The following is a 26,448-nucleotide window of genomic DNA, read 5'->3' on the forward strand; positions in this document are numbered from 1 at the left end:
AACAAACCATGCCCAATACCTCCTCAGAAGAGTAGGCTAACGGAGCAGGGGCAGAGAATTAAACAGCAGAATTCTCCCAAGCCCCAAAGTACACGATCAGAAAAGGACGCAGCAAATCAGGAGAGCAGCCCGTGCCTTAGTACCCAGCAGAACGTCACGCCATCAGTAATGCACCTTCTTCAGACCACCGAGAAGGCCTGTGCGGCGAAGAGAAACCTACCACCCTTCCACCCAAGCCAAGTGAGTGCTGGTGCCACCGGATACTAGGTTGTGTCTTGTACTTAAAAGCTTAGGGGAAAAAAATGTTGACTAAAGGGATCTAACACCACCACTTGGTTTACTGCGAGAAAACCGGGGCCTGAGAAGGGAGGCACCTTGCTCAAGTCAACACAGCTGGATGCAGCCACACAGTCCTCAAACCAGCCTCCGCTCAGAGGTAGAGCTCTTCCCATTGTGCAGAAACCAATCTCTTCAGGAGCACACAGGCACCAGAACTGAACCATGGCTCCATTCCCAGCAGCTTGAAGGGTGCCAAACTACCGAAACACAAACACTGACTTCCGAGGCAACTCATTCATCCAGAGCATTTATAACGGAGGTCCCGGGTTCAAAGGAAAGCTCTCAAACACTCCACAGAAGAGAAATTCCTCCTCCTAATATTGTGCTTTCCAGACCAGATGGGACTCAAAACACATGAGCAACCCGTTCCTATGGCAGCTGGCAATTCTGTGACTTTAGGCAAGGCATTCTCTCTGCGTTAGGTATTATCTCCACTCCACAGATGCAACTCGCTTCTATATATACCCAATTCCAGGGCTGCTAAAAGGGTAAAACTAGAAACTTCCCGACTAGATTGGGTTATCCCTATTGGAAGCCCCCATTCTTACTACTCAGTCTTCTCTGGCCCCTGCTGAACCTTAAGGCCCATGGGGCAGGGGCAGGCTCGTCAGCACTGTGTGCCCAGCACCTGGTCCAGCGCCGCCACATCACACATGCTGAGCAAGCACTTGCTGGGTAATGAACACATTCACCTGCGCTGGTCCTCACCGTGAGCCAGGCCTCGCTGACAACCCCACCTCACGCTAACTCAGCGCTGCACATCCCAAGGGCTCCCACATCCATTCTCCTTGCAGCCTCACAAAAGAATCTGAGGCTGGACAGGTAATGCTGATCCCATTTTAGAGATGGGAAAAGAGGCCAGGAGACAAAAGGAGAAAGCAAGGGGTCAAAGGGCACAAACAGCCCACCAACCTCCACAACAAATGTTTAATCCTCCAGGCCTGACAGCCCATGTGTTAAGTGGGAGCACTGCCTACTTGAAGGCTGTTGTAAGAGTTTAAATATTTTTTATTGAGATATAACTGACATATACATTGTATTAGTTTTAGATGTACACTATAACGACTGGATATATGTATATTTTGCAAAATGATTACCACAGTAAGTTTAGTTAACATCCATCACCATACACAGTGACAAATTTTTGTGTGTGTGAGATGAGAACTTAAAAGTTCTTAAAAGACCTACTCTCCTAGCAACACGAGTTTAAATTTAAAAAAAAAAAAAAAGTTTCTAATCACAAAGCACAAGGCCTGGCACACAGGAGACACTTGGCAGTTTTCACTAAACTATGATAAGATTAGCTCAAGTGTCCCAACCAGAAAATGGTAATGTCGACCTGAAAGTCAGATATTTTGCCTCCTAATTCAGTGTCATTTCTAATAATTCATATTGACAAATGAGAAGGGGGGGAAAGGCCGCGATACAATTAAAGAAAATAGCAACAGCATCTCCAAACGCATTCACCAGGAGAGAGGCAAGAGAATGTTCCCGTGAGCACATGACTGAGCCATGCGAGGGCAGGAGAGCCCTACCTGAGTGCCGAGCCAGGGCAGACAGGTCGTACCGCTTCTTCCCGTCGCTGACGCTGCACAGGAGGTCCTCCTTCTCCTTCACACAGGCATACTTCGTGTCCCACGTGAAGAAGTAGGTGCAATCAGCCTCCCCCGTGAAGACAGGAGCTCCTTTCCCATCGTTACCTGTGCAATTTGAAAAGGAAAATAACACTCCCTTATGTGACCGAAACCTAGGAATGTCCAAGGAGCAAGGGAAGAAATAACAAATAGGACAGCAATGCTAACTGTACAATTAAACAAACTAAAGTCCCAAACCCCAGAGACGAGAGGGGTCAGAGGTGAGAGTGGCTTCTACTGAATTTCAGACAAACATAAATCCCTCAATGGCAGTCCTACGTCCCTTTCATCTTGGGTGGCTGGTCTCAATCGGCCATCAGGCTGTTTACAACATGTTCAACAGGGACATGAAAGGAGTGCTAACGAGGAACGTGTGAGCCACCAGGCAGGGCTCTGCAGCTCCGGGCTGTGGTCAGCCTCCAACAGGCTCATGAACATTCTCTGGCTCATACCAGAGCTCTAGTTACAGGAGTCCCATTGGCTTGATGACACGATAGTGAGCAACGTCAGTTCCCTGGGACTCATCCCTACAATGAAAGGGAGAGTGATAACGTCTACAGTCACTCCACTGGAAGCGTGCTGCCATCTGTGTACCCTCGCAAAGTTAGAGGCACATATCCAGATGGTGCCAGCATCCTCAGTCCTCGGGACTTCATCAGTACATGTGTCTCGAACACTTGACTCAAATCAACAGCCTCCTCGCCCACCGCCTCGCAGGAGCCCCACAGGTTTCCCAACCGTGAGCCCTGACAGCTCGGCTCTGGTCTGGAAGCCAGCTATTCATGGGCCACTTCCGTAGCCGATGCAGCCTGGGATTCAGCGAACTTTGTTGATTTTTCCCTTACTAGAAATACTATCCCCTCGCCGTTCCAAGCTGATGGACCGCTGGCACAAAGCTCTGTTTTCCATCCCTTGATGGTTTAATAATTCTCCTCTGGACTTCCTACATGATTTGCCTCTCTTGATGTTTGGTGCCCTAAAGTGCACAATGTTCTAAAGCAAAGGGAAATAATATTTTGTACCAAGGGCAAATGATGCTTCAATTGCAATTTCTATGAAATCGTTAATATTATAAACATTATAATACCAGCAACAGCAGCAAACCTGTGCCGAGCACTGTCTGAGCCTGGCATTAACCAACCACCTAAGTGCCATGAGGGCTGGCTGCAGAAAACAGGCTCTGGGTTAAGGACTTGATATACATGGGCGTATTAGATCCTAAAAATCCTATGGCACAGGTACAATTTTAGCCCTATTTTGTAGATTATGGGGGGCTAAATAATTTGCCTATGATTTCATAGCTAGAAAGCAGAGAAGCCAGGAATCAAACTTAGTCTGGCCCCAAAGCCAGGCTCATAACCATAAGGCAATACTCTATACTACTGTGGGTTTTTCTTTCTTAAGCAGTGCTCCCAATGCAGAGCCCACCCGCTCTAGCTGGGACCACCGCGCCCTGCCCATGTACTATCGGCTGAGCAATGAAGCTTATTTCCCTCTTTTCACTCCACCCACATGATTTACATAAAGTTTACTCCTACTGGATTCATATTTCAGTATTTGGAAATGTCTGTGTTTCCGTAAAATTGAAGCATTCACTGTGTTTTTCTTTTACCAGATAAGTTTACAAAAGATTAAATAATTAAATTCATAACCATAGGAATGGTTCTAGCACCCATCCCTACTTTGGTTGGGTTTTGCATCTGAAATTGACAAATGACCTGCAGGGAGAGTGGATTTTAAAAAACCACTGGCATGCAGCTTACCTGTATTCTTATTTAATTCCTCAAAGAACTTTAGGAGAACAGTAAGCTATGACCCCCCTCTAGCAAACCACATTTGTTTATTTGTTTTTAAACACAATGGGCTCTGCCTTCCGGACTCCTATTCCTGGGGCCTCCTACAGTTTCCATCCATCAGAATGATTAGTATAAGCTTTCCGCAACCTCTCCATCAATCAAACAAGCCTGAAAGCGCCATCCTGGCTCTCCAGCCTCCACGGTTCATTCCCCAGCACACCACTTTACAGGGCCTCATGGTATTTGGATTCCACAACCAGCTGAAGGGAAAGTGGAATTTTCCACTGGAACCAAGGAGCTCTCTGCCTAAGTAGCAGGCAGCAGCACCCGTTCCTCCACTGCTCTGCAGCAAAGACAATGCTACCTACTCACCAAACTGGTTTAAATTTTCCCTCTAGATGCACAGCTAAGCTACATTTCCCAGTCTCCCTGCCTTTGAGGTTGGGCCATACCACTTAGTTCTGGCCCATTAAAAAAAATTGCAGGGCCGGCCCGGTGGCATAGCGGTTAAGTTCGCGTGCTCTGCTTTGGCGGCCCGAGGTTCGCAGGCTCGGATCCTGGGAGCAGACCCACGCATCACTTATCAAGCCATGCTGTGGCAGGCGTCCCATACAAAATAGAGGAAGATGGGCACGGATGGTAGCCCAGGGCCAATCTTCCTCAGCAAAAAGAGGAGAATTGGCAACAGATGTTAGCTCAGGGATAATCTTCCTCACCAAAAAAAAGAAAATTGCAGTTCCCATTCTGCAGAGTCCTTGGAAGCCTAGTCTACAGGTGGCAGCAACACAAGATGGAAAGTGCAAAGGTCCCTGAACGACCACTTGGGCAGAGCCCCCACCTCTAGCCCTTCAGTGACCTACCTGCACTGAACTAAAGGAAATAAACCTTTAATGTAATGAGCCCCTTAAATTTGTGGATAGTTTTGTACTAGCCTATCCTAATACATCATTCTGCCCAAAAAATGATCTAATGTCCTTATTTGACAGGATCACCATTAATAAGGTATCACATTACTGCAAACTATATGTAAGTTATTGAAACAAATGGTTAAAAAAATATTATAGCTAAAAGAATAAATTTATGCACCTCTGTGTCTTGAAAATGCATGGACCTGAGATTCATAAGCATAAATAAATTTCCCTTCCTGGAAATCCAAGTTAAACTATAAACCACATTTTATTACAGTACACAGCCAAGTAACACCTATTCACACGCAAAAACACATTATTACGTTTACCCAATGAACAGAATCCACCAAAGGGTTTACTCTAAAAACTCAATTTAAAATCGAACAAAGCAATAATGAAACAATTTTATAATACATACAATTATATAGCACATGTAATACACAGTATATTAGTATATATAGTACATATAGCATACATGGTGTAGTACATACACTTTGCTCTGAATCACAGAGCTGGAAGGAGTCTTACATATTTTATAATCCAACTCCAGCCTGAGAACAGGCTCGAAATTTCCCAGAAAACATCTAACATCTCTCTGTCTGGTCTCCTTGTCATAATCATAACAAAATCAGCCTAGTAAGACAGTCTTTGGCATGAGGGCATCGTTGTTAATTTGGTCAGGTCTGACGACGACTCTGAGGTCGCGGGAAGGAATGCCCTCTCGTGGAGTTGGGGTGGAGCGTAACGTTATGATCCATCAGTGACATATGGTTTATATGTAGCAAATTTGGCAAAACATTAACGACTGCTGAACCTGAGTGGCGGGCATATAAATTTTCATTATAATCTTCTTTCTACTTATATGTTCGAAAAAATTTTATAGTAAATAGTAAAAGAGGAACAACAATGGCCTCTAGTATTTCTTTCAAGCCTCAGCTCACTTGGGCTTTAGCCTCCAAGCACAACTCTCAGATGCCCACACCTCTTCCCTGAGGCCCTGACTACACACCCTTCTCCATCTCGTCCTCATCTGCTGGGATCTTTCTGGATCATTATTCTATTCTTCCCAGTGAGCCCAAATGAGATCAGCGCACTCTCAAAGACCTCAGCCAAGTCATTTATAAAAAGCCCAGAACAGAACAGGGCCAGAGAGGTAATGACAAGGTCACAGGGAGACTTGGCCCACAGAAGTCTCCCGACAGCAGAGCAGCCCAACCAGCAGAGGAGTCCAGGAGACCCGGCTGGGGAGTGGACAGGCAGCCCCGTCCAGCCCCACCAGAAGATCTGGGGACGTGGGATAAGAAGCAGGCTGCATTTCCCAGAGACTCAGAGTATAACCGAGAGAAGGTCTCCTAAAAGCTTGGAGGAGGTAAGGCTGATGGAAGAAAGATGGAGAATCTGGGAGTGGGGGCAGCAGGGCACTCAAACCAGACAGGAGATGAATCCAAAGGCCACACCCAAATCAGATTCATGTCACCCCCTGGCTTAAAGTCCTTGGCACTTCACAGTGATTTCTAGAAAAAGTCCGACTCCTTTGCAGGACATACAAGCTTTTCTTGATGCTGCTCCACTCTCCTTTTTAGAGGCATCTTTAGCCACGTCCTGAATACATAGCTCTGACCTGCTCACAGCTACCCAAATTCCTGCCTTTGCATGAGCTGTTCCCTTAAGCCCGGTCCCCACAGCCACCCCACTTCTGCACCTGGCTCACTCCTACTCCCCCTGTAGGGCTCACTCAAGCAGCACTCCTATTTTCCCAACTGCCTTGATCCTCATGGCCACCCAGACCACTGACCTCGGTGCCTCCCTCCTGACAAAGCACCGGCTGACAGTCCTTACCGGTAGCTCTCGTCCAGCCAGCATTACCCAGCCCTACCATCATCACTTTCCTTTTCTCTCTGCTTCTAGTCTGTAAAAGCCTTGACAGCCCTCAGTCATCACAGCATGCTCAGGCCTCGTAGGGTCTGAGCAAATCAGTACTAATAAAATGTGTGTTGGACGAATCAGCTGAGAACATGAAACTTATCAAAAGGGCCAGCAAACAGATTCCAGTGTAAGCGAGGGCGTGTGGAGGAGGGAGGGGGCTGACGGACAACAAGGGAGCCCGTGGACCGCAGTAAAGCAAGCGCAGACGCGACAAGAGGAGCAAACGGGGGCTCTGACATAAAGCCTTGCTGTCGGCTTCACCCTAGGCTCCTTCTTTGCCTGCTCTCTAGGCAGTTTATAGAGCTCGGTATTGATCACAACCCCTCCTACCTCCTTCACCATCACAGAACAAGCTTCTGGAGCCCAGTCCACGTCATGCACAGCTGCCTCCCCCAGACCCTGCGGTGAATCATGTAGGAACCTGTCCCATGACCAATTGGTCAAAAGCTCTGCCATAGAAACACACAAAACAAACAGAATGAAGGGCCAGGGAGACCCTCAGGGGTAGGGCAGCTGTGTGTGCTTGTGCTGGCCGCACACAGATGGGGCTGGAACCAGCCGGCTCCAGGACGAGAGCTCTGTGCTGAGGCTTGGTCAGCATGTGGGGCGCCTGGGGTCACAGCTGGGAGGTCCATGGACAGGACGGCTCTCTGATGGTGATGGGATCCCATCACCTCTCTACAGATGCAAACTGTGTCCAGGATCTTCAAGACACGAAAAGCAGCACGGCTTCTTGAAATGCCAGTGCCATCATGACTTCAAGGAAGCTTCTAATCACTCAGAAAAACCAAATGTTCCACTTAAACTTGCCCTGTGACCTTTTGCGATCCCAAAATCCAGCCTCTACCACAGGACCACTATTGGCAAAAACAGTTATCTTGAAATTTACTTCATAAAAGAGGAGCTGATTAGTGACAACCCATTCGAAGTCAGTGAGTAACCCACCTTGCTGGATCTGTACGCGCTCTGGTGTGAGACAGAACTCAAGACAGAAAGCCTTTCCCAGCAAGCCCAGTGTTGGGCCCCTTCCCAAAACAAACAGAGCGCAGAGGAAAATGGAAACAGGATGTATGTGTCATTGGCGGGTGGGGGTGGGGGTACTCCTAGTCGCTGCAAAAGAAAAACCTGGTCTGGGGACTGGAGAGGGCCATGTCCGCAGGAGGACGTCTGACTGCTCCATTCAGCATTCCACTTCCAAGAGCACACGCGCCCATCGATACGAAGAGTGTGGACTGAACCCCAGGGAACACTCACCTGCGGTTTTATTGCACTCAAAGTTGATGACGCTCATCCGTTGAAAGCCGGAGCTGCATTCATCGCCTCCAAAATATATCAAGGTGAGGTCTCCGTCGGAGTATCTAGATATTTGTAATATGCATACACACATTAGAACTAAGACAGAAACGTGTATTTTTAAACATTTCTACATTAAGCCTTTTGCATACCATCAACCAACCAGGACTGACATAAAACAGCAAGCTCTCTCACCAGCGGGGGAAAAATGTATAAAGGAAACGACGTCCAAATGGACCAGCTTGTCGTCCTCTCACTTTAAAGTAATAACGAGCTGAAAGAAAGCGCTGAAGGTTTTGTCGTGAGCATGAAGACTCTTCTGCTCTCATTGTTGAATTTTGTACAAAATAAATAATGCCTAAGAGTGCCCAAAAAGCACACAGTTTGTCCAGCAACTGTCATACACACATCTTACCCAAGCCATCCTGGACAACACTTATTTTCAGAGAACTACATTTTCATAATGCTTTTGTGAAGCTAATTACCAAGCTAAGGGTTGCAAGAACTACACCGAATGCATTTTTTTTAGCTGTTTAAAACTTTTATGTAATGCTAACGGCGTTTCAGATTCTCAAGCTGCCAGAGAAAAATCAAAACTCCTCGGAAACATAAATTTTAAAATACAAAAGCTGTATCAACTGCAAACCAACTTCCTATAGTACGGTTCCTGACAAACAACAGAGTACAAAGTGAACAGTTTTAACAGAAGCATTCTTATCGTAAAGCCAGGGAAAACAGCCAACTGTTTAGTGACAAGTGGCAACTTGCCGAAGTCAAATAGGAAGGGACGCTGGCTTAACTGATTTTCCCGTGCTGTGTGGAAAACGGAAGGAGGAAAACGAGGAGAGGGGTCAGTTACGTCTCACAAGAATATACACAAATGCACTCGAAAATCACAAGAAGGCGGTTTACACACCGGAGGGTTTGATTCTGGTATCTTCCTGCCACTTTAACTTGAGGGGAGCCGGACTTTTTCTCTTGGCAAACTGTAGCTCCTTTCTTATTACAGACCTGCACTTCAGCTTCTCCACAGATACTCAAATAAAAAGTATATTCCTGTCCATCTGAAGTATATGCAGCTAAAGAAAGGAGAATAAATAAGAAGAGGCTTTGTTAACGTCTACAGGTGTTACAAAGTTACAGCATTAAGTCAGCCGAACCTAAACCTGTATTTCTGAAACACCCACCCCAGCTGCAGGGGTTAATGTGGTCCCGGCACTCTTGTTCCCGCCCCCACTTCCTTATTTCTGTGGCACCCACTCACCTGGGCCCAGGCTGAGCGGCTGGAGGTCAATGGCGATGTCATGCTGCTCGTTGCTCAGAGCGCAGTTTCTACTTTCCAGATAATCTCTGTGGCAGGCATACTCAGTGATCCACTCGACTTCGTAGCGGCAGTTGGATTTAGCTGTGAGCTTGGGAATGGTGCCCTAATAGGAAAGGTGTGAAAGGAGCAAAATTCATTTTCTGAAATGCATCTCAAACGCAGATTTTCCCTGCTTCTGGAAAGCTCAAAGGTATGCTGTTGGGTTTCTACATTTTTCTGTTCCCGTTGTAGAATTGTGTTTTCCCCTAACATGCTTCCATGGTCTGACTTATCACAACTCCATTTACTTGCAACCTTTCCGGTCACTTTCAAGAGTCACATTCAAAGCTTGAGCCAGTGAGCTCGCCCTGAACTCAATGTCACCTGACAAGCACGACCGTGACAAGCAGTCATGACGTGTGACGGGTGTGTGGTCCATCACTCCTTTTGATCAGAGGTGCTACTGAGCCTTGGCCACGTGAACCCCCAAAGCTGAGTGGATTTCACCGTGCATGTGCGCGTCTGGGGAAATGGTCCCCAACTGCTTTCCTAAGATCATCAAAGGGGTCTTGGGCACCACCTCAGCTGGACTCAAATCTGCTCCTGCCCCTGGGTAAAGCTGAGGCACCACCCACCACAAGCTTGGATTCTGTCACTTTGCCGTCAGAGAACTACTCTAACAAAGATGAGTTCTGACGCTCCTCTGTGGTGTGAACTGGGAAGGATGCTGAGGTCACTGCTCACTGGAGGGCAGGGTCGTCTTTTTAATCATCCTTGGGAGAAACATCTTACTGGTCTTAGTATCAGGAATGGGTGGGCCCCTTCTAGACCATCACTCCAGTTTGGTGCAACTGTTTCCCGAGCGCCTGCAACGTGCCAGGCACAGTACTAAGCGCCGGGTTTACAAACAGGTCACATGACTACTAAGCCACAGAGTTACAAGTCCAGCCCTGTCTGGCTGACTCAAAATCAATGCTTTAACCACTCCGCTCAGGGCAGTCTGACATATAGTGATTTGGTGCCAAACACTAAGTGGGAGAAGTCGGACACAAAAGGCCACACAGTGTATGATTCACATCTATGAGATGTCCAGAAAAGGCAAGTCTGTAGAGACAGAAAGTAGACTAGTGGTGGCCAGGGCGGGGGTAGGAATGGGAGTGACTACAACCAGGCACAAGTTTTCTTTGGAGGAGGAAGGGGGTGGAAATGTCCCAATGTGAGATTGTGGCAATGGTTGCATAATTCTGTTAATATACTAACCACCAATAAATTATACTTAAAACAGGTGAATTTTAGAGCTGGCCCCATGACCTAGTGGTCAAGTTCAGCGCACTCCACTTCAGCAGCCCACACATGGACCTACACCACTCATCAGGCCATGCTGTGGCAGTGACCCACGTACAAAATAGAGGAAGACTGGCACAGATGTTAGCTCAGGGCGAATATTCCTCAAGCAAAAAGAGGAAGATTGGCAATAGATGTTAGCTCAGGGCAACCCTTCCTCAGCAAAAAAAAAACAGGTGAATTTTATAGCATATAAACTCAATAAAGCTTTTTTAAAAGGATCTTTTTTAAAAGGACAAGATGAATGTCTACTAAAATCCCAGCTCCTAAAAGCATTCGATGAGCCAGCATAAATGCTTACATAAACCTTCAAGTATTAAGGTATCATGGGTAACCCAAGTTCTACCCAGTGACAGTGAAGCTGGAAACGAACCTCCAGCTCTGCTAAAAACAAATCAGCCTCCCCATCTAATACCACTAAGTGTCTCGTATCCCACGGAGAAGAAAGGAGGGAAAGTCCCAATTCTCTTCACTGTGAGAGTATAAAGTGATTCTTACTGAATGCAGAACAAATAAGAAAGAAAAACACTTAACACCACCGCCAGCTTAGAATGCCTCATCAGGCTTAAAAGATTCAATTCCCATCCGTAGGCACAATGGAAAGTATAAATAAATATTCCTCAACATCACATTCAGAACCAACGTCGACTACTGGTGGGACAGTCTGGTCTTCATTAAGCTGCCACCACGTGGCCCTGGAAGTCTGGGAACGTAAACTGGAAAGCCAGCCTGGCCTGCACTTTTGACTCCATATCCCGCACACACAGAAAAGGCCAGCCGCCAGCCCAAGGCAGAGGAAATTCCACGTTTGTTTGTGGGGAGGGGGAGGATGGTTCCCTGGCAAAAGAATGCAGCTCCTCCTACTTCATTCTGTTAACAAGAAGGCAGAAGTAAATTAGAGGAAAGCCCTACCCTTCCTGTGTAGGGGATGTCCCCCTTCCATTAGCACCCCACATCTGCTAAAGCACTTAGACTTTGGGGACACGTGTAGCACTGCTGGGCACACGGCCCAAGGACGAGCTGGACTCAGGCCCTCTCCTTAAGGAATTTACAACTGTACGAGAACCCAGTAAACAGCCAGAGAACAGAACAATCAATCTGCCTGCGAGTGTCAGAAGGGGGTTAGGCAGGCAGGGAGGGGATGAAGTGCTCCGCTGTAAGACTGCAGGAACCTTCCTTCTGGCCATCATTCCCCTACATCAGTACCCTCCAAACTTCAGCTGCTGGCCCACACAACTTCTGCCAGGTCTGCATGCCACCTGTGCTACTCATTTCTCACTATGTTTCTATAAACCATTAGCTATTTTTACCTTGCTTCATACTAAGAAATAATAGCCATGAAAGCACAGGTCGGGGATTAGGCGTATGGTTTTTCAAATACTCATGCAAATCAGCATAACTACAAAAATTTTAAAAATCTCTCCATGAACCACTAAAATCATCTCACGCGATGCGAGAACAAAACACCATCCTACATTAACATGTGTAAAGGCCTCTCCGGGTGGTTGAGAAAAAGCAAACACCAAGCTGTTCTCCCCTCTAGAGACTCACCCACGCGGGCAGCAGAGTCTACCCCAGGAGGCAGGTCTTCCCGGATATTCCACCGATGCATCTTTCTATTGCTCCCCCATTCCTGCACCCAGACCCTCCACCCAGCCCCAACCCCAGGCCTCGACCCCAGATTCATGCTGACACTCAGGTAGCCAAGCTCACGCAAGCCACTGGGGAGTCATCCTAAGTCAGGCCACTCACCTCTCTGCGCTCCGACGGGCAGACAAATGTGATCGTCACCGCCGGGCTGTGACCGTCACAGAAGTCTGGCTTGGCTGCCTCTTCTTTCACATAACTCAGAACAAGCCTGGACGGCACATATTAAGAAAAGAGCGTCACATACGTATAAATTACATTCAAATTAACCTGCTGCCCTGAGCGTTCAGCACACTCATTTGGGGGTAAGGGGGGAGAGAAGAGATATTAAAATATAAAAGAAGCCACAGTACAAAATAACTCTCATTTCCATTTGAAAACAAAATTTAAAGTAGATTTCAAGGAGCGCTATTTCTTGTTAAAATAAACAAATAAAACGAACAAGTAAACTGAAAGACTAAGAAGAGCTGTTTGAGTAAAACAAACAAAAACGACAAATGATCTAACAAAACAAAACAAACCCAGCCGCGCAGGCAAAGCGGGTTTCTGCCCCAGGCTGCACGACCACTTCCTCTCTAACAACAACTTCCAAGTGCGAGTCAAAGATGTTTTCTGTTCTTAACCTGAAGACGGCCGGGCGCGCGGCCGCCACAGCCTCCCACAGTGGGGAAGAGCCCGGAGCCACCGGCGGGCGTGCCAGCCTCGCTGCGGGATGTGCCTACCGCTCCTGGGGCGCCGGCCGCAGAACCAACAACAGGCAACCTTCCTTCTCTCTGAGGACGGTCGGAGTCCTCTCTAGCCCTCGTGGGATGAAGAATCACCCATCTGTCTCTTAACACAATGTTACAGGCTGAATTGTGTCCCCCCGAAATTCATATGTTGAAGGCCCAACCCCCAGCACCCCAACATGTGACTGTATTTGGAGGGAGGGTCTTTAAAGACATGACTAAGTTAAAATGATGTCATTACGGTGGCCGCCAATCAGATTCGACTGGTCTTCTAAGAGGAGACCAGGACATGGACACACAGAGGAAAGGACACAGGGAGAAGATGGCCGTCTACACATCAAGGAGAGAGGAGAGAGGCTCAGAAGAAACCAACCCTGCCAACCGACACCTTGGCCTTCTGGCCTCCAGAGCTGAGAGGAAATACATTTCTGTGGTTGAAGCCACTCTGTTTGTGGTACTTTGTTACAGCAGCCCTGGCAAACTAACACAGACACACATATGGACATGTCCCACACATTTTTACACCAAGGTTATGCTCCAGTGTTTCCTGTGGACAGAAGTGCGATCTATAATGGCATGCCCTAAGTGGGCTCTGTAGCCCAGTGGTTAGAGCGCTGGTCTTGTATAATTGCACGCCCTGACACACCACTAGTTCCAGACTAGAGCAAGACGCAACGAGGCATCTACCAAAGCCCCTTGGAACGGGGAGAAAATCAAAATTCTTGATGCAAGTTCAGGATGGGGTCATGCATGACACAATGGAGAAAAACATCTCTCTGCCAAGACAGGGTACAAAGGCAGGAGAAAAGCGTGCGTAGACAGCACAGCTTATTACGAGACACAAACCGCCCCCCACCCTGGGAACTAGGGTGCCCACCATGCCCCAGGCAGGAAGCAAACTCAGTGCCCTGGAAGGATGCCAGCAAAATGCCCCTCCTGCCTCTCGCCCTCCGGCACGGTGTTTTCAAAGAACAGAAAATTACGGACACAAAATCAACTGCAGGCGTGACGTGGCACAGAAAATGTCAGAACACACCTCAGGGTAGGCATTATTTCATGACCTGAATACACGTATGGATACGGCTGGATCATGATACACATTTTTACCGCTCGCAGAGACAAGTGGTTAGAAAGGCAACAAGCAAACCAGCCTCTGTGACTCACAGCAATGACTAATGACTTTACAAGCAGACATGAAATGGTCATTTTGCAGGGACTATCTCAGGCCCTGTTGAAAAGGGATGTTCTTGCAACTCCCTGCAAAGCCAGGCTCCTGCTGAGGATTACAAACACCAACGGCAGACCGACCTGTCCTTGCTCACGAGCTTCAGGCCCTCCTTGGGCTGGCCAACATCGAACGCCTGGTCGCCTCTCACCAGGCAGGCGGCGGCGCCGGTGGGGCAGGCACGCAGCTGCAGATTTGAGTCCCGTAGCGAGTCTGTAAAACGTTACGCATGACACTGAATCAGACTACGCGTCAGGAGTGGCAAGCACACTCAACCTTAGGCTCAGGTCCCTTTAAAAAAACGATTGAATTCTTGAAAGCCTCCGTAAGTAACATAAGGTAGTAGAAGATTGCAAAGAAAAAAGAGCTAGGATCACATCCCATTCCGTGACCTTGCGCAAGCTGGTGACCTCTCTGAATGAGTGGAATGAGTATAGGCCCACCCGCCCTGCAGGGCTGCTGGGAGAAGGAATGTATGGCGCTCACTCTGCACCTGGTATACAAGAGGTACCAATAAACAGGGACTATCGTGTTATTCGTAGTTCAGGAACATCCCCCCTCTCTCCTAGAGACACACTAACTTTAGCATTATCCCCTTTCAAGCTACAAATGGACTAGAAATGCAGGCTTTCCGTGGGTTAGTGGGAAGATGAGTAGATTAGTGGAAAGAACCCACAGACCTTCTGGGTTCAGATCTTAGATCCACTACTTACGATCTGTATAACTTTGGCCTAGCTACAGAACTATCCAATCGCCAGTGCCCTACCTCACAGGGTTGGGGGAGGATTAAAGAAAAGAACACCCAGACCTTCTGGACTGCCAGCAGCAACAGCCATGACAATTACAGCTGAGTGTCCCTTACAATGCGTCCCTTTTATCATCATCTATCTTACACATTATAAGGTTTACTTATTTACTATGCATCTCCTTCCACTTGACTATAAGCTCCAGGAGAAAGGGAACTTCTGTGTGGTCAATGCCGTCATTCAGTGCCTACCACACAACAGGGGTTCAAAAAACAGCTCCCCCACAAATGAGTAAATATCACTCAGCTTGGGCTTTAATTAAAGCTTTATCAACCCAAGGGGGTAGGGTGACCATATCTTCTCCTGGCTGCTGAGAGGAGGCACCAGCTGATGAAAAGAAAAGACAACCTTTAGGTCTCAAGCCTGTACAGCGAAATCTCCCTAATGAGCAGTTTTAGGCCCCATGGAGAATGTGGGGTATCATGGGCCCCTGCTCTCACAGTGACACAACACTAGACAGACTGCTCGATGTACCAAAGAAAAAGTGTAAGGCAAGTACCCCTGGGTGTGCAAGGAGTTAAGCATACAGCAGTGAATCTACAATTTCTAAGGTTTTGAGGGTCACTTTCAAACACAGTTTGAGGTCTGGGGCAATGTCCTGGGGATGCAGAATGTCTGGGCAAAAACTGGGGCACCTTTGGTGTGACTCAAAGTCACTGAAGTTCAACTTAAACTGACAGTAAACTGGATAGAAAAAACTTTTATAAGAATATATCCAGTGAATTAGGATAATCCTCAAAATGATAAAAAGACTAAGAAATCTAAAGGTTTTCCAAACCTAAAATGGCATATTATTTCAGAATTCAAAAATCTATAACTCTTCAACTTGATACTCAAATTTGAGTCACAGACTCATTTAACACAAAGACTTTGTCTATCTGCCTTTTTCCAAAAGAACATTAAAAGCTGTCCTTGGAGAACAAAAGAATGACTTTAACTGACACAAAAAATCTAAAACTATCACTGGTCGCTTTTGGTGAGCCATGTATGTGGTATATTCACTTTTTAAAACTGTTTAGAAATAATAAACAAAAATGGTATATAATATAGACATACCATTTAAAGAATAATTATAAATTAACATTCATGTGCCTACTACCCATGTATTGATTTTATATTTAAAATTTTTTCCAAACTTTTCTAAGGCCAAAGTCCTCTGTACTACGTGAGAAAAAGGAATGTAGGAAAACACTAAAAATGATCACTTTATTAGTTAATTCCAGGCAAAATTTACTCATGATTTTCACTGCTACCACAGCAGAAAGACAAGTCCTGGCCGCCGGGACTAACAACTCATAGCCCTTGGAGGGAACATCAAGCTAGATTTTAGAAATCACTGATAGAACATGCAAAGGCGTAGTAAAACTTCTTGTGACCCTTTTTAGATAAAGACCATTTACAGCCTTCAGTTAATTTAGCAAAGACACCCAAGGTTCCTGCACCAGTTCTGGCACCTACAGAGAAAGCCAGGCAAGAAGTCAGCCCGGCTTGAAATATGCATCATGGCCAAGTGCCCGAGGCCTTTGGTCATCCCTTTCTCCCTTCCACCCAGCCTGCAAAGCCAAGAGACGTAGGTACACACAGCCAGCAAGAGCGACCTTCCTGACCACGGCCCCTCCAGGAACTCTGACTCCATTCTGCTCCAGCAGATCTCAGCAACCCAGCACACCCAATCAACCCATTCTCCTCTCCATCTCATGGGGAGTCAGATTTACTGCAGAATCTTGAAACCCAAAGTATCTGGCAGAGAGAACACAGTGGGACGGACCAATAGTTCGGACGGAATTTGCGATGGGATCAGAATTGACTGGGGGCCAAGGGGTCGGGATGTGCATAGAGAATATCTTTCATGACAAAAGCTTTCTTTGAGGGCCTCATCAGTGACATGCATCTTCAAATAGGAATACGGTGGGAGGGCAAAGATACTGAAGTCTCCTAGGAAATCCTTCACACCACCACCCCCACGCCCACAAAGATTCAGACCTATGTCTCTACAAACGTTGATGAAGAGAGAAGTGTCGGGGTCAGAGTCATCCACCAAGTAACCGCCGCTTATCTTGATCAGTGGGTTTAAATCATGCTTCTTCAACTCTTCATCAAATGCGTAGCATGGCACCTGGAAGAGAGGAAGAGAAAAAGTGAGTCTTCCACACACACCTTCTTGGGGCTAGTGGCTCAGCAAAGCCTATGACCAATGCCATATAACCTTGGTCTCCATTCCTTAGGGTCTCTATCAGGCAGTGATGGCCCTGATGACAGAAGCAGCAAAGCAAAGGCTGACAAGTGTTTCAGTCTTCCCTGTCTACACTCATTCCCTTGGTGATCTCGTGCATGACCTTAAATACCTGCCAATGATTCCCAAATGCATGTCCCTAGTCGTGACCTCTTCCCTCAACTCCAGACTTCACAGCCAACCACAGAAGAACTGTGTCTATGAACAGACTCTGGAGACAAAATGCTTGGGTCCAAACTCTGGTGAGACCCTTAATATGTCCATGAGCCAATCTAACCTCTGTGCCTCAGTTTCCTCATATGTCTAATGGGAATAATATTAGTAATTACTTCATACTGTTGTTATAAGGACTGAACGAGTTAATATATTTATAAAGCTCTTGGTGCAGTTCCTGGTAAGTTGACACAAGTGTTATTTGTTGTTGTTATTTACCACCGTCACTTGGATACATAAAAGCATCTCAAATTTAACATATTTAAAACACGCTTTAATTTATCCTCCAAAACCTGCTCTTAACCCTTGTGCTCCCCATCTCACTACAGACCAATCATTCAGCCAGTTGCTCAGGCATGACCTTAAGGTCATCCTGGACGCCGGACACTCCATACCCAAACCATTAGCAAGTCCTGTTGGGTCTACCTTCAAACCGAATCCTGGATCAATCAACTTCTCACCACCTCCACGATTACCACCATGGTCCAAACTGCCGTAATCTTTGCCTGCGACAATCTCTTTTAACTGGTCCCCTGGTTCCAGCTTACATGCCCCCTACACCCCCAGCCCACGTCTCCACAACCACCAGATCAACTCTTTTAAAATTACATAAGATCACATCACTCCCAGCTCAAATCCCCCCACAGCTTCCCATCAACTGAGAATAGAATGCCAGCTCCTCCGCGGTCTCCGACCTCATGGACCACTCCACCCAGCCATGCAGCCTCTAGGTGCAGCCCAGCCCTGTGGAACTGGATGCTCCCTCCATCTGGAATGTTTCCCTGATATCCACGTGGCTCCCTCTCACCTCACCCAGGTCTCAGATGAAACATCACCTGCTCAGTGAGGCCTTTTCTAACATTTTCATCTAAAATAGTGCTCTCCACCTCTCTCTGTGCCTTCCCCTGCCTCCTTTGTCTTCATAGCACTGAGGTGTCTTACCAGGCACCGCCACCTGCTGACTTGAGTATACACTCCCTGAGGACAGGGGCTCTGTCACCGCTGTGGCCCTAAGCAAGTCTTGGGACAATGCCTAGAACCTAACAGGGGCTCATGAAACACCTGCTCAGTAACATACAAAGAGAAGTCTCTCCTCTGGGCATCTAATCCACCCTTAACTGGATTCTAACTTATGACCACCCTCTCACCTCTATGAACTAACGGCCTCTTATGTTTAAAATGTCAAGGAACCCATTACAGTTGGCATGACCTCGTGCTTTAAAAGCTCTGCCTATCTGTGAAGGCAAAGCGTCCAAGCCCAAGAGATGTGTCCAAGAGTAAAAAGGCCCTGGTCACCTAGTTAACACCGTCTACTGCTATGTCTTTCTTTGAAACACTCCTGTAAGTCTTAATTCCAAAATAAAACACTGGTATCCTTTTAATCGCCCCTGCCAAGGAATATTCTAAAAATTCATGTTCTCTGCAATCATTTCAAAGTAGTTGGTTTCATCACTTTCTATGGACAATTTTCCTAAAATTTTGCCATTTAGACTGGTAGGTCTACTTACAAAAGTTAACTGCTTAATATTTAGCTTTGAAACGTTTCTTGGAAAGATGCTCTCACCCTGCAGGAATGCTCTGACCCACTAGCCCTTTTCCCCAGGCCTGCTTTCAGAGACTTCATGGAGAGCCAACAGATTAAATCAAACAGCTTGCACCTCCTCACAGCCCCAGGGGACACATGACTCATTTCAGCCAGATCCTTAAAGCAAAGTCTCCCATGGCCTCCAACGCTGATCAGAGAGCCCGCTAACTGAGGAGGCTGGCACCTTCAGCCATGCCTAACGCTACATCCGCAGAAAGGCCATTAAAACGAAAGAAAGCTGTAACTGCAGACTGTGATTAGGGTCCACTGAAAAGTCACCACAGTGTCCACAACCCTGCATATCTAAAGCTTGCCATCCTCCAGCAAGATAATACATTAACTCGAGGCAGGGAGCAATTCGGCTGACGGGTTAGAACAGGAGACGAGCAGCAACTCTCCAGCTACAAAATGAGAGCCTGTGAAGGAAAGGGAGCAAGCTGGCAGAGGGCAGGAAGGGATGGGGGCCACGGCCGAAAGAACTGTAATTCTGAAACTAGCTCAGCTTCACCGAAAGGCCTGAGGGGTTTCAGTAAGCAAGCCCCACAGCTCAATGCAGTTAGCAACTTCTGGCCTCTCTCTACCCCAGGAAGAAACAGAAGACACGCCCAGCACAGTGCCTCACAGAACTGGAGCGTACATCGGAAAAACAGTCAAGGCTCCTGGGGAAAGTTCTGCTTCCTGCTCCACTGAGCCAAGCAATGAAGACATTCATAAGAGCAGGGATGAGGTCGCCAGGGACAGAGGGCCCCGCCAGCCTCACACACCACACACTGAGTCAACCTTGTTAACAGTGTATGGATATCAACCATATCTATGTCACTTTGCTAAGACCACTAGCATGCCAGTTCCGAATTTTCTGTGTTCCCAAAAGTGCTATGGTAGGGGACGTATGTCCACAAAGTTTTAAAGAAATTATTATCTAAATAACCCTGTCAGAATCCACCCAACAAGCATTATACTGGTAGTTTTAAAAGGCACTGTTTGGAGCTACCGTGATCTTTGCCCATCAAATCATTCTAACTCCAACAAAGCAAAACAAAAGAAAGGAGGAGACATCAGTAAGATGTGGAAATCAAGACCACACTGATACTAAATCAAATCTGGATTTTTCTTTTTTTAAGAAATGGTGAGTGTTTGCAAGTACAAAAAGCATTTCATTTTTGAAGTTATACCATGTGATCAGATCCTACTGAAGACAGAGAAAAGGGAATATGCCTTATTATGATTTGCCAACGGTGACAGCTCTGCTTTTTCAGAAGCCATCATGCTTTTCAGTTCTTCCTGTCTAATTTATCTGTACCTAAAGCAGAAATAAATTCAGATCCTGAATATGGATATGCCCTCCATATCGTTAGTTTACGGGCTTGCTGAAAGCAAGAATCCTTTCAAAATGTAATCACATTCCTACTGTTTAGCCCACAAGAGGCCCTCAATAAATGAAAACTGAACGAATAAAGCCCAGCTGTCAACCAGATCTCAAGAGATGAGCATTGAGAACACAATGCAGCATTTCTCATGCACCTCTACATCAGCTCCTAAGAGACATTAAACGTCACCATTTTGACAAAAACAGAGACTATACCTCCTCACTCCCACCCCAAAAAACAATTTAGAACAGGGGTCGGCACACTTGTTCTGTAAAGGGTCAGTGAGTAAATATTTTAGGCTTTGTGAGTTACATAGGTCTCTGCTGTGTATTCTTTGCTTTTGGACAATCCTGTAAAAATGTAAAACCCGTTCTTAAGGCTGCACAAACACCGGCCAGGGGCAGGATTTGGCCCACAGGCTGTACTTTGTGACTTCTGACCCAAAACACAAAGAAAACAGAAACAAGTGGCTATTTATTTATTTATGAAAGCAATTTTTCCATAGGTGGCAGGAGACACAACTATCAGGTCAGCAAAGCAAAAGAAGAGGATGCTCAGTTAAAACAGGAAAAATGGGTATCAGTCTCGGGTTGAAGAATCAGGGCCCACGGGAACAGGCGTGAGGCCTGCAGAGGTCTGGGGTCTCCAGAAGGCCACCCCTCTGCGGTTCTGAGATGCTTTTCTTGCCACTCACTGTGTCCTGGCAAACAGTTGAACCCAAGTTTTAAAATTTAAATTAGACACTATCTCCTAAATATCAGTGTCGTTGTAGTAGGCCTAACTCCTTCCACACTTGGACCTTTTTTCTCACTGAGCATTCCTCGTGCTCTCTTCATGCATTTTGCCTCTTCCATCTCCGTATCAAACTGTCTTCTTTTACAGATTGTCATATTTGAAAAATCAGTGCTAGTTTATTATTCAGAACTTGATTTGGTTTTATTTTTTAAAAACAAACATCTCTTTTGCCCTTCTTAAACGGCATGGTATTAGGTCGTCAGTTGAAAATGACTGATTACTCCCTTTTGTCAGTTCCTAGCGCCTAAGAGAGTGTTTCAACTCAACTCTTCAGAACAGAAACCTAATGGAGAACAGTGAGAAGAACCAATCCACAGAGACTGTAGTCTAGGTGAGCACAGGAAACCATCTTTCAGACCCAGGGTGGTGGGAACAGTGAGAAGAACCAATCCACAGAGACTGTAGTCTAGGTGAGCACAGGAAACCATCTTTCAGACCCAGGGTGGTGGGAACAGTGAGAAGAACCAATCCACAGAGACTGTAGTCTAGGTGAGCACAGGAAACCATCTTTCAGACCCAGGGTGGTGGGAGGGGAGAGGTGTTTGAGGGAACCGCTGTCTGCTCCCCTCCATTGCCGGGGAAAGCCATGTGGCAGAGCCAGCCTCAGAGTCTCAAAGCAAGGGAAGAGGATGCTGCATTAAATTGCCAAGAATGACTTGACCCAATGTCAGAGAAAGAGTGAAAGTAACGATAACAGTTATCTGGTCTCTGAGGTCAGCAGGCAGAGAGGTGAAGGGCTTAGGGACAGTTGGCCTGGATCCAGAAGCCAGCCCATGGCTGAGCAGATGGCACCTGCAGGTAATGAATAATCTAAACCCAAGCTCGACCACAGTCATTAGTTACTGAGTTACACAGCACCAGAAACCAAGAAGTAATTTGCCTTAGATTGGTGAGCCATCCTACTTCCAATCACGTCCTGCGATATTTTAAATGCCCTGTCCTAAAAATAAGAACCACCCAACATGATTTCAACAATTAAATCACGTGGTATCTCTGCGCAAATGGAGTTTGAAAACTGAAAAACGTTTCCACTCCAAAAGATCTGTGCCAGTATTTCAAATCTTAAGGGTCCCAGGATGCACTTCGCAAGCCTGTAACCGTGAAGTCCCCTTGTCACCTCTTTATTAGCTTTAAAGATGTCTTTCTTGCAGGCTGCAGTAGTCCTCCACTCGAAGTAATGCACACAGTCTGCTGCAGTTACAAATTCAGGAGTTCCCTATTCAAAACAATAAAAATAAGTTACCACGCTGCATACTGTAAAGTTTTCTTTTTTAAAGTTAAAACAGTAAAGCTTAACGAAAAATTTTAAAGTAGCAAAGCAGGGTGAGGAGGGGGGTGGGCAACGCAACTGTTTTAGTTAAACGAGGTCATCAGGAAGTTCCCAAACCCAAAAATTCTGAGACAAAAGCTTCGTGAAATCACGTTGGAATTCTGGCATAATGGGTCCCCAACTGTTCCACTGCCCCAACTATGCAAGTACAGTAAATTCATGGGACGTAATCCTCAGTCTCCTTGCAGTCTCAAACTCCAAATGTTCTCTAACCAATGCCAACAAACCAAAGCCAGAAAATGTGACCTCATGCATCCTGTAAGCCGAGGGAGGAGGCCCATCTGGTCCCGGCCGAGTTTGTACACCAGCCTTGCTCCAGACGCCCCCACACACGAGGGCAGCCCCTCCCGACACACTGCGACCAGGGCTGACTCCAAACTGGTCACCACAGCATTGCTGGGTGACACATGACACGGCAGGAATTTACCTCTACACGCCCATGTGCAAATCTAAGAGGTTCCTCGAAATTCTGGTTCTCGTGCGGTGAACACAGAATCCTTGGAGGAAATTAGTTAAAATTAAAACAGCAGCTGGCTTATTCTGTAACACAGATCTCCACATTTCATACTGCTGCAGACAGATTTTTTCCCCAAAGTTTCAACATGGACGATAGTGCAATTGATGGGCTGGTCTAAAATTAACAATATAAGCTCTATTTTTTAAGTTCTTCAGATGAGACATTACCGGCCTGAAGATGCAGTAGTCACAGCACCAAATTCTAAAATCACATTTTAAAGGAGTCTGGTAGCCACGTGAGTTTCACTCAACCTGATTTTTCTAAACACTTAGGTTCTTTCTCTGGTTTGAGAATATTTATAGGATTTGTACACAAACTGCTTTTCCTAAAAGCTAGCAATTATTTACTGGAAGTCCCTTTCTAAATACTAAAGATTAAAACCAAAAAGTCACATAAATATGCAGAGAGTAAGAACAAGCATCATGCTTTAAATAAGTATGTCCCCTTTCAACACTAGTGATACCCTAAAAGGTTAGGAACCCCATTATCCACTGGCCAAGGCTTCTCCTAGATAGATGTTGGTCTCTCCAACTTAACGTAAATGAGGAAAGAAAAACATTAAAAAATAAACACATTGCTCTAAAAACTATCAAAATAAAATGCTGGGAGAAGAGGTTTTAGAAAGAAAAAAATTATGCCTGCAACATAAACATTAAACAGTGCTCTGAGTTGAAACACACTAATCACCTTGAATTGTAGTTTTACATAGGATGTGGGTCAAGTTCCACTTAGCGTTATAACTATAGGCTTAGGATTTGTTTACTTATTGATTCTTAATGCCAATGGTGACTTGGTTGGGTTTCTGCTTGTTTGTGTTTTTAATTCTGCTCAGTTGTTGTTCCTGGAATACCACTTACAGCAAGAATGCCCAAGGGGCAAACATTGTTAACAAAAGAAAAGATGATAAAGTGACTCTGTGTGGACTCACCAAGGTCTTCCCACATAGGAAGGTGATGCTACTCTGGAAGTGGTGATTCGTGCTTTTCGGCTCACAGCTCGCCATTGTGTTGAATTCCAGAAGAGATCTGGTTGCGTTTTTCAAACCAGAGTCACCTATTTGGAGAGGAAAAAGCATAAACAAGCTATAGAACATTCATAATCGTAAAGCTATTTCCAAGCATAAGCAAATTAAAAGTGGTGCTATAATTCATCTGAAAGCTTATAAACTTACAAACTGTCCCTTCCCCAGAATTCTCCATCTCTGGAATGGCATCCTCATCTGCCTAGCTGGTCAAGCCTCCAACACATTACAGAGTCCCATCTTTCTCTCATCTACTACATTCAATACATCAGAAAGTTCTCTTGGTTCAACCTCCATCTCAAATCCGTCCACATCTCCCCATCTCTGTTACTACTAAAACCACTATCATCTCTCACCTGTACTCTGGCAATAGCCTCCTAATTGGTCCCCTTGTCTCCACTCTTGTCTCGTCCCTCACCATCCCTTTCCCCGTGCATCTTGCACCGGGGAAATCTTCAAAAAATAAATCAGAATATACAACTTGGCTGCTGAAATATCATACACGCTATGAAATCAAAATTTTTACAACGGCCCAAAAGTAGGTGATCACGTCTCAGTTTGCCTAAGATATTGTAATAGTCCAGAACAAAAGTTTATACAGTATCAACATGATGGTAGTTGGCATACCAACAGAAAAACTGACAAACAGACTAAAATACAGACCAAGGGACATTCGTGTGAATCAAACTTTGAAGTATGACAGAGGTAATGTATCAGTTCAGTGGACAAACAAGAGACTGTTTGATAAATGGAACTGAAAACAAAATGGCAATCCTTATGGAAAAAAGATAAAATTGGATCCCTACCTACCACTGTATACAAAAATCAACTCTAAACAGATTAAAGATGTAAACATCAAAAACCAAACTTCAAAACTCTTAGTAGAAAATATAATTATCTTTTAGATCTTAATGTGGGAAAATATTTCTTAAGACTCAAAAGCATTAACTACAAAAGAAACCCAATAAATTTCATTTACTAAATTTAAAAGTTTACAGTCATCAAAAAATACCTTAAGGAAAACAGAAACAAGTTATAAACCTGGAGATACACAGAGCTGGCAAAGAACTGGCATCAAGAATATACACACACACACAAAAAAACAAAAAAAAATTTTTTTATAATTCTAGGAAATAAATGAAAATAAATGACCTCTGACAGAGAGCACACAAAAAGGAGAGAGAAGGAGAAACCCACACCTAGTCACGTTGTGGTGAATTTTAATATCAAAGGCAAAAAGAAAATTCTAAAGCTTCTAGAGAGAAAGAATAGGTCACATGCAATAGACAACCCAATATAAAATGGACAAGACACGATTTCACAAGTAGAAGAAAGACATATGTTGATAAAGATATGAAAAGATGTTCAACATCACTGGTAATCAAGGAATTGCAAATCAAAACCACATGACACACCAATTACAGCCACTCCATTGACAAAAATTAAATACCAAGTGTTGGAGGAGAGATGGTCCAGAGCTCTCCTGTGTTGCTGGTGGAGCGTGAACTGGTACAACCACTACCGAAGTCAGCATGGCACACGTCCTAAAATTGAACATTCACGTACCCTATGACCTAGCTATCCAACTCTTACATACAGAAAACCTTGCACATATACATATAACAAAAAACATGTGAAAGAACGTGAACATGTCGTGTTCTTCACACTAGAAAAACCTGGATACAACCCCAACGCCCAGCAACAGAAGAGGGAATCAGTTAACTTTGGTAGATCCCCACAATATTATGAGTTAGAAGAAATAAACCACAGCGAAAGATAACAATTCGGTTGACTTTTAGCAGTATAATATTGCTGTTACCACTTACGTCCCAAAAACTTACACATAGCGTGATATACATTTTCTGTTAAAAAACATCGCATACACACACAGACTTTTAAGACAGAAACAGAGACAGAGGGAGAAAATTTAAATACAGGATGTGGGCTAATGATCACTTCCAATGAAGAGAGACAGAGGGATGGGGGAACACACAGATAGTAGTTACTGTCAGGTTCCTAGATTTTGTTAGAGATGGTGTTCATTACATTATCCAAAACGACTAATTAAAAAACAAAAAGAAAAAGGTTAGCCCATGGATTAGTGATGAGTGCATATCATGAACTCAGAATTATAACTGGTCCAATTTGATACAAACACCTGAAATCTTTAAAACAAAAAAACAGAAAAAAAAGAAAAAAGTGGAGAGGGGTGGGAATTAAGATGCCAATGGGGATGAGGTAACAGGTTTCAGAGCTGCGCCCACAGCACCGGGCTGACAGTACGCGGTTCTTTCTCCTGCCTGCCTAAGTGCACAGGTCTGCAGGAATCATCCTTCTCTGCCTCAAACTCCAGGGGTCTGTTCGAAAATCTTTTTCTCGGCCAAGAGGGTGCAGAAGCCCTGCCGAGGCTCCGGGACCAAGGACAGCGTCCGGCGGAC

At 45.5% G+C, this 26,448-nt stretch overlaps 1 protein-coding gene across 1 annotated transcript in view; it reads right to left on the bottom strand.

Moving 5' to 3' along the window:
- Positions 1-26,448, bottom strand: part of IGF2R (insulin like growth factor 2 receptor) — a 116,108-nt gene that overhangs the window by 62,029 nt on the left and 27,631 nt on the right. The window contains exons 3-11 of the mRNA XM_058534045.1: positions 23,918-24,042; positions 22,260-22,358; positions 16,933-17,065; positions 14,227-14,356; positions 12,296-12,401; positions 9,161-9,323; positions 8,813-8,975; positions 7,858-7,961; positions 1,875-2,039 (exon numbers count right to left, since the gene is read on the bottom strand). Of these exons, the coding sequence (XP_058390028.1) occupies positions 1,875-2,039; positions 7,858-7,961; positions 8,813-8,975; positions 9,161-9,323; positions 12,296-12,401; positions 14,227-14,356; positions 16,933-17,065; positions 22,260-22,358; positions 23,918-24,042 (1,188 nt within the window). The remainder of the gene's footprint in view (positions 1-1,874; positions 2,040-7,857; positions 7,962-8,812; positions 8,976-9,160; positions 9,324-12,295; positions 12,402-14,226; positions 14,357-16,932; positions 17,066-22,259; positions 22,359-23,917; positions 24,043-26,448) is intronic.

Source organism: Diceros bicornis, chromosome 39 (genome assembly GCF_020826845.1).
Source record: "Diceros bicornis minor isolate mBicDic1 chromosome 39, mDicBic1.mat.cur, whole genome shotgun sequence".
Classification (NCBI taxonomy): Eukaryota; Metazoa; Chordata; class Mammalia; order Perissodactyla; family Rhinocerotidae; genus Diceros; species Diceros bicornis.